This window comes from Dipteris shenzhenensis, chromosome 20 (assembly GCF_047967505.1).
Source record: "Dipteris shenzhenensis isolate YYH24624 ecotype China chromosome 20, Dip_SZ_1.0, whole genome shotgun sequence".
Classification (NCBI taxonomy): domain Eukaryota; kingdom Viridiplantae; phylum Streptophyta; class Polypodiopsida; order Gleicheniales; family Dipteridaceae; genus Dipteris; species Dipteris shenzhenensis.
The window spans coordinates 21,822,652-21,835,353 of NC_141615.1; the positions used below are offsets into that span (position 1 = coordinate 21,822,652).

A 12,702-nucleotide genomic window follows, 5' to 3' on the forward strand; every position below is an offset into this window, starting at 1 on the left:
AAGCAAAAACGAGATGCTGAAGTGTATTGCTGTAATGAATGAACTAGTATAAAGTACACCCAATATAACAAAACCCTAGGATGTGGTCCTAACTGGTACATGTACTAATTGTACCCCGATCCGTCACTCAACATAATAGTGCTGCAGATTTGTGGAGAGGAAAAGCGACAAGTGTCCTAACTGCTAGCCCATAGATGGCCTACAAACCCCCCTCCATGGTATGGGCTGAAGTATTCTGGACACGTCTCGGAATACTGGATTCCGTGCAACAGCCTAAGTACTCTGACTATTAGTGAAGATGATGGTAGGAGCAGTCTGACATGCATGAAGATATGCAAGTAACTTCCGGAGCCAAACACACTCTACTGTATCTGTAAAAGCTGCTCTGCACTCAGCCTCACAGCTAGAATTAGCAAATGTAGTCTGCTTTTTACTAAATCAAGAGATGCATGAAGTACCAATGAAACAGTTGCCACTATGTGACACATGGGTGTCGGAACAGCCAGCCCAATCACTATCAGTGAATCCATGCATGACAAGTGAAGAATTGGCCTCATAAAGAAGGCCCAAATGCTGAGTGCCTTTGAGGTACGTAAAGACACGCTTCACGGCCTGCCAATAGTGTGTAGAGGGGCTGTGCATATATCTGCTCAAGTGTGAGACAGCATACTGAAGATCAGGTCTGGTATGGCATAAATAAATCAAACAACCAATTGCCTGTTGATAAATCTCAAACTGAAAACGCTACAAAAGTTGTCCAATATACTTGGATTGTGACATCAAAATACCCCCCTCACTGCTAGCAAATTGAATGGCCAGATAGTAATGCAAAAGACCAAGATCAGACATAGCAAATGTCTTCTGCAAGTCAAGCTTAAAAGCTGCAATTTGCTCAGCATGTGTCCCAGTCATAAGCATGTCATCCACATAGAGTACCGCAATCAGCACTCTTACGGATGTAAAGGGTAGCCTCTGTAGGGCTATTTTGAAAGCCAAGACTAAGTAAATGAGCATGTATCCTGGAATACGAAGCCCAAGGTGCCTGTTTCAATCCATAGAGGGCTTTCTTTAACCTGCATACCTTCCTTTCAGAACCGGCAACCTCAAAGCCAAGAGGTTGGGTAACATAGACTTCCTCTTGCAAAAGTGCCCATGAAGAAAAGCTGTCTTAGTATCAAGCTGATGTACCTCCCAATGAAAGTGGGCAGCAAAGGCAATAATAATCCTGATAGTAGTGTGTTGGAAAGTAGAGGATAGAATCACTCACTCCTCACACTCCCAATCGCAGCTCAAACATCACTCAAATAGATAGAGAGAGAAAGATAGCAAAACTCAGATATATTCTTCCACAATAGTGGGCTGACAATAGCTCAAGAGATGAGCATATAACCAGCAAAGAGATGCTGGACCAAAACCCTGAGTCTACTCCTCTCTCTACACGCTCGCCGATGCAAGGCTTGTCTGTGTAGGTGATGAGAACTGAGGGGGGGTGGGGGGCTTTTTATAGGAGGGCTTGGAGCCGTCAAACTGGCCGACCTGGCCAGTCGGCTTCAGCCAACTGCACCGACCAGGTCTCCTTTTGGGGCTGAATATTGGCCGACCAGACCATGCTGGTCTGGCCTATAAATAGGCCCCCTCTGTGGGCCTTTTGGGCTGCTGATGCCAGGCCCCCAAGTGGACTCCATGCTGCTCCAACCTCTCTTGTGTTTGTTGGCGGGGGCTCACAGGTGGGGCAGTGACATTTCTAACACCCCCTCTCAATGACACAACTGTGGGCCGATCCCCATGCGTCGAATGAGGTGTTCCATCTGCTCCTGGGAAGCGCCTTCATGAAGACATCCGAGATGTCGTCGTCGGTCGGGCAGTACATCAACTCTATGACATCTTCGTCGATGAGTTCATGAACAATGTATCAATCGTTTCCAGTCGTATTTGTTGTCCATGTTAGAGAAACTATGGGATGGTTGTGGTTGTTGTGCTAGAGCCTCCAAATACACTACATGGGCAATTTAGTAGTGTTAAATGAGCGATTATATGCTTATTAGTGGCCCTTTTTTATGTTAACAAGTGATTTAGGGTATGAGGTGGCCTTTATGTATGATAGGGTATGTAGATGTATGACAATGGGTACAACTTTCCCCTTACATTTATTGGTCCCGTTGTCATACATCTACATACCCGTTGTCATATGTAAATGTCTCCTCTAATCCTTTTGCACACATCTCCCCATATGCTGTCACTGGCACTCACTTTTCTTGCCTCTCCTGGTTGTGTCCCTCTCTTTCTTTTACTAACTATTGGAGGATTTTATTTTATTCTTTGTTTTTGTGCTACTTTATATTATCTCTGACGGGGTTTGTGGCACCTTGTTTAAAGATGCGCAAGGCTCTCTTGAGCTCAACGCGGCAAGTAGATGGATAGGCATATGCAAGTTGTCCTTGATGTATAGGTCGTGTTGTCAATGAAATATTTTTCCCATTTTTTGGTTGGTCCCTTGTCAGGACACATTGTTATGAACAAAATCTGACTCTGAAAGTGATTAAGCTATTTTGGGTTCTGGAAGTGCAATCTAAAGGTGCAGTAGCCTTTGGCTAGAATGCAAAATCTTGTCAACCACCCTCAAAGCAGGTTGAGTCTATTGTGACATGTTTGGGAAATGAGGGGGAGGAGAAACGAGATTGCATAAAAAACCAATAATCTCCATCTGGAATTGCTTTTCGAATTTTGCTCCAGTACTATCATAGGAATAATTGCTGTTACTTGTTGTTAGGGGGTGTATTCTGAAATTTTGTTCCAGTAGTACCGTAGGAAAGAGACTGAATTAGTATCTACAATTTCTCCCTGGAAGCGCTCTGGAAATTATTTAATCCCAGTCTTGTCATAGAGAGTTTAGAATTGATAAGCTTCTGACAGTAGCTTGATGAATTATCCCAGAAATATAACATTTTAGTTTATTGCCCCTACTATATGTCTACTGGATGAATATTGTACATGGCTTCGGCTTTTTGGATGATGGTTGGATATATGGTACAGGCGTGACTCACAAAAGGTGCTGTATTTGCAACATGGGCTGCTTGATAGTTCCCTGGGGTAAGCTACACGAAGTGCAGAGGTTTTGTTTCTTCTCTAGCTCATTGATTAGAAGCCTTAAACTTCGATTTTGAAGCAGTGCTTGCAGATGTGGTCTGGTTTTGAAGACACGAGTGTTTTGTATGCTTATGCAGATGGGTCTCAAATGGAGTTGTTGGTTCACAAGCCTTTGCAGCACATGATCAAGGTATGTATAGAGTTTTGAACATGTGATTTTGTGGCAGATTTTTTTTTTCTTTCCCTTACTTTCAGATTTCCATTTCAGGATATGACGTATTCCTTGGAAATTTTCGAGGGCTTGCATCTAGAGAACATACAGACAAAAAGATCTCATCTCAAAGGTGTGTGCTCTTCTGTGTATGAGAGAGAGAGAGAGAGAGAGACAGAGAGAGAGTTGTATTAATGTCTTTGGAAGGCCTTGCGGGCCTATGAGACAAAGTACAAGCAAGAAAGTAACTCATACAAGCCACTGTGGGCTGAAGCAAAGGGCTCGCTAAGGCCCTTGCTGTAGCGGGAGATGGACTGACTCACTCTCACTTCTGATCAACACTAACTGAAAAGTGATAGATGTTGCACTCAATACACAATGATGCTGTGGATGTGAGTGAGAGAACCAGAGGGAGTGAATATAGTGGGCCTCCGAAGAGGAATAAATAACTGAAAGGTATGAATGCCCGAAGGGCTGAATACAACTGTATGGAGCGGCTGAAACCGTCACTGCAAAACTGGAAAGAACTAGACTACCTAGGGGTGGTGAATCCTCACTAGATCTCTGAAGAGGTTGAGGCACCCTACTGGGCTTCTGCGGGGAGGCCTAGGTGCTGCTTCACTAAAGCTAGAAGGCCTGAGGTGGAATGAAGAATGAGGGCCAAGGGGGCTGCTTTTATAGGCCCCCCTTGGGCCCTAAAATACCAATCAGCCAGCAGTAGGCTGACTGACCAGCATCCTCCTGTTTACCAACCTTTTCTTGCAGGCCGACTTGCTGATGTGGCAGCTGACCCTGCCACATGGCACTGACATCATCACTGCCATGTGGCAGCCTGCAACTGCTCCTCGAGTGCTCCTGCGCTGCTGTTGACGTCTGCATCTTGCTGGCTGACTGCATGGCAATCCCACGTGGCAGCTGCTGACGTGACTGCCTGTGTGGTAGGCCACATGGCTGCCTACGTGGACTGCTGCTGAGCTGCTTGCCTGCGTGGCAGTACAGCATGGCCATGGGCTGTGGATGCCCATGACACTTGCTGAGTGCTAAGCTAATAATATCAAAACTCAAACATGCAAAGCTAGTGCTCCAAATACATATCCGGGTGCCACGGTGGCTCTCCGAAGATGTCTCGTATTTGTGTCTGTTGAGTTGTCTCTTGCTGTGGTGGGGGCCATGGTCTATGCGATCTCTGTATCCGGTGGGCCATATGTCTCTCTAACGAGAGCATTGATGGGATGAATCTCTATTGTGCATGCTCTAGTCAGCCTCCCTCTCCATTGTGCGTGGTCTCTATGTGTCTAGCTCCACCGCTCTGCGCCGTCTCTTCCTGCTGATCCATGCTGCCCGCATGTTAGCCATCTCCTCCTCCTATGTCGTGGGGACTGACTTGAAGGCATATGAGAGAGAGAGAGAGAGAGAGAGAGAGAGAGAGAGAGAGAGATTTTACAGTTTTTGAAAGGCCTCGGCCCTCACATGCCTATGAGGCCAAAATATACATCCAAAGTCGATCCAAGTACATGCTATCATGGGACCCTGGTGCAAATGTACACTAAGGCCTTGGAGTTGGACATCACATATCAAAGAGAGATATAGATATAGAAGTGGGGAATAGCTTTGCTTATTACTAAGTTATTATTATTTTTAATTCTTTTGATTTACTCATAATTTTGTCTAAAATAACCTTTCTTTGCTTTGTTCTTTCACTCGTTCTATTAAAAAAACAATTTGTAGGATAGGATATATTCTAGTGTTATGAAGGTATATATATAGGTATAGAAGTGGGGAGTATTCTAGGTAAATATAGGTATATATAGCAGAGGAGCCCCTCTCGGTGCACACAACTATACCATGGTGATGAGGTCCTCTGATGTGATGTGAGGACATCACGGATCTCTTAGTGTTGAGTTGTCTCTCGGCATTTGCAGGCATGGTCTTGGCGTTCTCTATATGCGTCGAGCTATGTCAATGGTGACTACTTGTGTCTAGCGGTCACCACTAAGTAAAGCCAAGATAGACTGAACCTGTGTCATATGTGCTTTGGTCCGTCTCTTGCTGTCGGTCTTTGCAATTCTTGCTTCATTCTTCTGGCTGCCTCCTCCTACTGATCTACTTTGCCCTCATCTCATCCATCACCATCCTTCTCTCCCTCCTTGTGGCTCAGCTCTAACTCAAACTCATAGAAGTTTGTGAGATGCATTTGTATCCAGCTCATCACTATCTTAATTGTTGCCGTCTCCTCCTGCTGTTTGATCCACCTTAGTAGGGCCTCTCTGTAGCTTCATTAGGTATAGGTCGGTTAGGAAAATGAATTGTTTGGGCAAGTGGCTGCCCTCCTTTAAAAAGTATTAATATCATTGTAGTAGACCGGGCATCTACACATAAATGCTCCTCCATCTCCACCTCCCCGAATGTGCATAGTTTGCATGTCCTCTAGTCTCTAGGTATGCTTGCTTTCCTCTGTGCTTGGACTCCCAATTGATGGGAAGATACCCGCAATTGTCCAATGGCAATCCTCAATGCATTTGAAATACCTCTATCCCCCAGGATCTGGGCCGGACAATCACTCCATCCTTAGAGAGTGATTGGGATAAAACTGGAGCTTGGTGGCAAATTCCCCTCCTTCCCACCCTAAAAAAATAAAAATAAAAAGTCCGTGTGATATGAAGCTGGAGTAGATCCACCCGTATGATACGATTGATCTCATCCTATGGTATCCTGGGAGAGATGGAGCCTTTAGACTATAACAAAAGGTAGGAGTCGCGGTCTATTCGAATACCTTGGCTGGAGAACCATTGCGATACACGTGCTTACCAAGCTGTATGGACTCCTTTGTTTGCTGTCTCATGGATGGTTCCAAAGCTAGTCTGAAAGGTCTCTACCTAGGCATAGCCCGTACATGGTGCAAATACGTTACTTTTTGATATAGCATCATAGCAAATGCTACTTGTACTATCTCATGGGGGAATGACTCCGAATTATTTTGGATGCCAAAATCACCTATAGCCTCTCAAAGCTTCTCCCGCAAAAAGGCACTACATACATGACCATTAGTCTCACTAGGGTATCAAACAACCACTCTGTTGTCAGGGGATCGTGTACAAGCATCTCTAGGCATGCGAAAGCTCCCCGGCCGTGTGTGAATCAGCCTTGGTTGCATGAAGCATCATGAATATTGGCCCAACAAACCCTACCCCAAAGTAAGTATGCTTGTCCAATCTCCATCTTTTCTCCTTAGTGTGTGAAATTGGTTGAAATTGGTTGTGAGGTGTTAAAGATCATAGCCTTAGTCTTCCCAAGGTTAATAGTCAGGTCTCTCTCCCTACACAACACCCTCAGGGCCTCTAGGTGCCTCTGTAAACTTGTTGTAAGGGGGATAAGAGAACAACAAAAAAAATCTAAATTTGTATGATTGGACATGTTCTAGTCTTACAAAGGTATATATAACAATATCATTTGCATATAAGAGTATTGATATCATCACGTTTGGCAACAGTGACCCATTGCCTCCAAGCTAGCAATAAAGGTCGTGATCTTGTTGATATAAAGCCTAAAAAGTGTTGGTGATAGAGGAAATCCTTGCTTCATATTGATTGTGCTCTCAATTCTGTCTCTGCCATACCGCCTAGGTTCATACCATCCCTCTGACTGACTCATATAATGTCACCACCTCTCAGATTATGGTTCTTAGGATCCTCAACTCTTGGAGCCTCCTGATCTTGCGTGCTCATGGGGCTGTGTCATAGGACCCTTTTGAAAGTCTAGGAAGCAAGGATAGGCTTTTTGAGATCTTGATTGCACCTCCTCAATGAAGAGAGATAGAGAGAAAGAAAGAAAGAATATAGTAATGTCTGTGGGAGGCCTTGCGGGCCTATGGGACAAAGTGCAGAATACACGAAAGTGAAAAACTCATACAAGCCACAAAGGGCTGGAGCAAAGGGCGCGCTAAGGCCCTTGTTGAGTGCTATGCTGAAATAAAGAGCTAAAAAGCTCAAGCAAAATCAAGTACAAACATATCATATCATATCATATCATGTACAATTTGAAGTAGGATGAGAGCTGGAGATGGAACTAGAAGTGGAACTCAGAATCCGAAACCCGGCACTGTGGTGGCTTGTCTATGAGCTACGAAAATGTCTTGGATCTGCGTCTGTCTGGCTGTCTCATGCTGTGGTGGTTGAGGGGGGTGTGGTCTCCTCGATCTCCGAACCCGTTGAGCTATGTTCAAAGTGATCCCTCGTCTCGAGCAGTCTCCGATGAGAAAAGTTGTGATAGGTCGGACCTCAATGGAGTGTGCTTTGGTCGCTATGTGTGTAACGGGTGGCCGCTGCAATCCTCTCTCGGCAATCCATACTGGTTGCATATCAGCTAGCTTCTCCTCCACCCCACTGTGTTCTGGAGATGACTCAAATGCATAGAAATCTGTGACATGCCGTTGTGTCTGGTCAGCCTCTGTGTCCTGTGGTCTGCTCACCTCCTGCTGCTGTCCAATCTATCGTAGTAGTATATCCTTGTGTAGTCGCATCTCAAGCAGATAGAGCCCAATGCAGATAAGTGGATCAATCGTGATAGTGGGACGAACCCACTCCCATCCTGATAGAGACAGTGGTATCGCCTCCGGATCTCGTAGTAGGTTGGATAGGCGCAGAGAAAGTGCTCCTTTGTCTCAATCACTCCTAGTGTGCATAGCATGCAGATCTGCTGCTCTTTGGGTATACATGCTACTCTCCTTGTCTCAATCCTCAGTTGATGGGATGAAACTCGCATCTGCCCAATGGCGATCCTCAGTGCATGTGAGACTTCTTTGTCCTCGAGATACTGGGGTCTGATAATGAAACCCTTCTCCGAGACTCTCAGGTAGTGGTCGCGGTAGAGTTGAGTCTTGGTAGGGGAGTTCCTGATCTCCCCCCCAAGTACGAGCTGTGTGGAGCTGGAGGAGGTCTAGCCGTATGATATGGTTAATCTCATCTCGTGGGATCGACTCATCAAGGGGTGCATCCACACTGTATTGAAAGGGAGGGAGCCTATCCATTTGAAATCTGTAGCTCCTGTAGTATCCTAATCATGCGGGACCGTGGGACTGTGTTAAAAGCCTTTTGAATGTCTACAAAGCATGTGTAGACCTTCTGATGTCTTGACCTTGCCTCTTCAATGATAGCCCTTAGAGTGAAAATGTGATCTAGTGTTGAATGCTTTCTTCGGAATGCTGTCTGTCCTATTGCCCGTTGGCTGCGAGCCTCTGTATGACTGTTGAGCTCCCTATCTAAAATTGAACCATAAATCTTGGACAGAGTGTGGCCAATCATGAGGGTACGGTAGTTCCCAGTCTCCAGCTTTGTGTATCGATACAATAGTGGTAATGCTTCAAGCCGGTGGGAAGCCGTGGCACATAGCCCGGTTGAACAACTGTGGTAGGGCTGGAGCTAGGATCTCCTATCCATGTGCAAAGTGCTTAGTCCGTAGCCCCTGACGGTCCTTTGCTCTCCGATTGTGTAATCGTTGAAGTACAGCCAGTACATTCTGTTTGGCAAACAAGTGGCAAGTGGTGGATCTAGGCATAGAGGACATATCCAGTGGTCTCTGCATTTGGGCATCATAGAGGAGCATGCATACGTGTGCCACACTTTTGGGTCGGTGATGGGAATAGGTGGCTTCCCCTCAAATAGAAACCCCCATTTAGTGGTCGGGTCTCCTTCTCGAAAAGAGGTGACAATCTCTTCCATCCTATGTGTGAGGAAGGCCCGCCTCTTACGACGTGTCAACCGTCGAAAGATCCTCTGTGCCTCAGATGGCGAGCAGCATCCTGTACCACGGAGACCAGGGTGTTGGAGGCACTGGCGAGGTCTATATCATCTCCAAGTAGAGCCAGGAGCTCCTTGGCTAAGTGACTCACGAACACTGGGTCAAGGGCACGTTCAAAATGGATCTGGATGTGTGTAGGCGTGGGGACTCTCCCTATGGCTGGCATAGTGGTAGAGATATGGAAGGCCAAGTATGAGTGGTCAGCTCCAAGTGGGGGGGGGGGTATGGCAAAGTCGTGTATCCGTGAGACAAAGTCTAGTGGGCCTAGTAGATAGTCCATGTACTAGACCCACTGCTAAAAGGGAACCAGCAAGAAAGGCACACCTGCCCCTAAAAAAGAGAAAATCTCCGAAGCACTCGAAGAGTAAAAGAGAAGGATCAGCAAAGCGCTAAATGTCTTGGTGAGGGGTCTTGCAATGGGAGACACTCCAATGGCAGATGCCAAGATACTATTCACCAAAATGGGAGTCAACCTCACTTGTGAGACAACCGGGAGGGTAGGTAAACCTGAGGCAATCACAAAACCACTAGTGCTGAAGTTCCGGATAGCCATGGACAGAAAAATCCTCATGAGCACAAGAGCGACTTTGAAGGGGACTAGGATCTACCTGGATGATGACCTCACACTTCTATAACAGGAGCAACGAAGGGAAGGTATGGTACGAGTAATGGCAGCAAGGGAAGCATGGAAATGGGCTGCAAATTTTATAATCTGAAATTTTATGATCTGCAAGTTTTTTTGAAGCTCAAATTTTATGCTCTGAAAATGGAAGAGAGTGATGAGTTGAGTGATCATCTAGCCAGGTTTCAATCTCTTGTTCAACAACTCTCAATTTTGAAAAGTGTCCTTGATGATGAAGATAAGATGGCCGTCCTTATGAAGGGTATGCATGGAATTTCTCGCTTTGAGCACACGCTTGAGATCCTTCGTCTTGCCACTACCATGTTTGATGATATGGTGGCACTCCTCATTGAGAAGGACCGTCCCACAGCCATGGACAGAAAAATCCTCATGAGCACAAGAGCGACTTTGAAGGGGACTAGGATCTACCTGGATGATGACCTCACACTTCTATAACAGGAGCAACGAAGGGAAGGTATGGTACGAGTAATGGCAGCAAGGGAAGCATGGAAATGGGCTGCAAATTTTATAATCTGAAATTTTATGATCTGCAAGTTTTTTTGAAGCTCAAATTTTATGCTCTGAAAATGGAAGAGAGTGATGAGTTGAGTGATCATCTAGCCAGGTTTCAATATCTTGTTCAACAACTCTCAATTTTGAAAAGTGTCCTTGATGATGAAGATAAGATGGCCGTCCTTATGAAGGGTATGCATGGAATTTCTCGCTTTGAGCACACGCTTGAGGTCCTTCGTCTTGCCACTACCATGTTTGATGATATGGTGGCACTTTTCATTGAGAAGGACCGTCCCAATAAGAAAGCCGCTCTTGCCTCTTCTGTTGATCATGCATTTGCTTCCACAAGCAAAAGGAAGACCAACAAGAACATTATTTGCAGGTTTGCAAGAGGAAAGGACACATTGAAGCCCATTGCTTCAAGAAGAAAGCACATGAACAAGAGCAGCATCATGCCAATCTTTTGGCTGCAGAACTTGCTGAACTGGAAGAGCCCCCGGAGGAGATACAAGCAGCTACAATAGAGGTTCACGGCCTCTCTCTTGACGACGAGGATCCATTTGACCAGGGTTGGGCTTTCTAGGCCCCTATGCTATATGTGTTTGTGATGAGTCAAATAAAGGTTCTCATCCTAGAGTTGTCCCTCTAAAGTGAATGTATTTGGAGTTAATAAGAGGCCCCAAAAAATGAATGTATTGTCTTTTACTTGGTTGATGGTATTGACCACCTAGTTCAGAGTAAGGGGGGATGACGAGTGATGGTTTGCCCTTGCTGGTCTCAAGCTGACTAAGAAGTCACTATCACATAGGAGGTGCTGGATAGTTGGACTTGCTCTTTGCAGTATTGCGGTGGAGGGGGGATCGGTCTACTCTTTGTGTGTTGGGTCTCACACTCTTTGCTCTGAAGGGGGGTGTTGGAGATATCATAGTCAAAGAGTGTGTTGGTGTGAAGTGTTGGTGTGCAATATTAGGTGATCTAGTACTAGTCTATGTGTGTGAGTGCCACGTGTCATCATGGAACTTATCCCATATGCACTAGGTGCTAGTGTGTGAGTGAGTAGCCTATATAAGGCTTGTACTTCACTTGTCATGATATACGTGATGAATGAATGAGAGCTTTTTTGGAACACCAAATCTGGTAACAATATTATGGTATAGAAAATGTGCAATTGTTCTAGCTTTACATGTTTTGAGTGCAAAAGCCTCTACCCAGTTTGTGCAATAATCAGTAGCACCAAGTATATATTGATTACCAAAATATTTTGCTGGAGGCTTGATTGGTCCAATAAAGTCCACCAATCCCCACTTTTGAAATGGACCCAATGCGAGGATGGGTTGGTGTGGCATCTTGTCACTATCCATTGGTCTATTATCTCTTTGGCAAGGTAGGCATGATTGTGCATATTTGTGGGCATCCTTTAACACTGTGGGCCACCATAATCTAGCCTACAAGATTTTCTTGCCTGTGATCTCTCCTGAGAAGTGACCTCCTGCTGTACCTCCATGTGCTTCTGTTAATATAGCTTTTTGCTCATGGTCCTGGACACATCTCCTGATGACCTGATCAATGCCCCTTCTATACAACACTCCAGCAATGATAAGAAAAGGTCTGCTTTGCAACACTAATTTCTTTCTTTGATCTTGATTCATTGTCTCTTTTCTAAAACGACTCAAGAATGCTACTTTTAATGTGTCATAGTCAGCAAAATGAGCAACAACGTACTGCATAAACCAGTTCATTGCTTTACCATTGAAGGTAGCTGCAAATTGTTCTTTCTTGGTAGCATCTGGCAATTGTCCAAATCCACTAGTTGTCCTGGGGACAATCCACAACCTGATCATCTATAATGGTCTCCATGGATGGCCATCTTGACCATATCCTTCCATTCCAACATCTTGGCTTCCCTCATACTGATTGGGGAAGGAGAGAGGAGGAAGGAGAGGAGAAGGAGAGGGGGAGGGAGTGGAGGAGTGGAAGGAAGGTGGGGGAGGAGCGCCTACGGAGGGAGGAAGGGGGCGGAGAAGAGGGCGGGAGAGGCGGGGGAAGCGGAGGAGAAAGATGGAGGGGGGAGGTGGAATGGCGGGGGGAGGCATGTTGGCGGAAGAGGCAGGGAGTCGGGGGGAGGTGTGAGGCGGGCGAGATAGGAGGCGGGGAGGCGAGAAGGCGAGGAGAAGGAAGGGTGGAGCGGGGGCGGCGGAGCAGCAAGGGGCGGGAGAGCGAGATGGCGGGGGAGGCAGGGCGGAGCTGTTGAGAATATACATCTCCAGGAGTGGCTGGCCGACCAGCCCCCACGCAGAAAAGGGGGCCAGAGGGGGTAGGCTGGCCGACCAGCTGGTCGGCCCAGTTGGCCTGACCGACCAGGCTGGTCGGTCCAGGCAAACTGGCCGACTCCCCCCTTGGCCTGCCCTATAAAAGGGACTCCTTCCCTTCACTTCATCTATCACTTCTTGCAGCTCCTCAAGGCTCCAGCATA

The 12,702-nt window shown here is 46.2% G+C and overlaps 1 protein-coding gene across 3 annotated transcripts in view; it reads left to right on the plus strand.

Moving 5' to 3' along the window:
- LOC147889413 (uncharacterized) overlaps nt 1-12,702 on the plus strand; it is a 36,546-nt gene that overhangs the window by 4,399 nt on the left and 19,445 nt on the right. For all 3 annotated transcript variants that reach the window (XM_087391440.1, XM_087391441.1, XM_087391442.1), the window contains exons 6-8: nt 3,034-3,090; nt 3,225-3,277; nt 3,356-3,431. In XM_087391440.1, the coding sequence (XP_087247566.1) occupies nt 3,034-3,090; nt 3,225-3,277; nt 3,356-3,431 (186 nt within the window). The remainder of the gene's footprint in view (nt 1-3,033; nt 3,091-3,224; nt 3,278-3,355; nt 3,432-12,702) is intronic.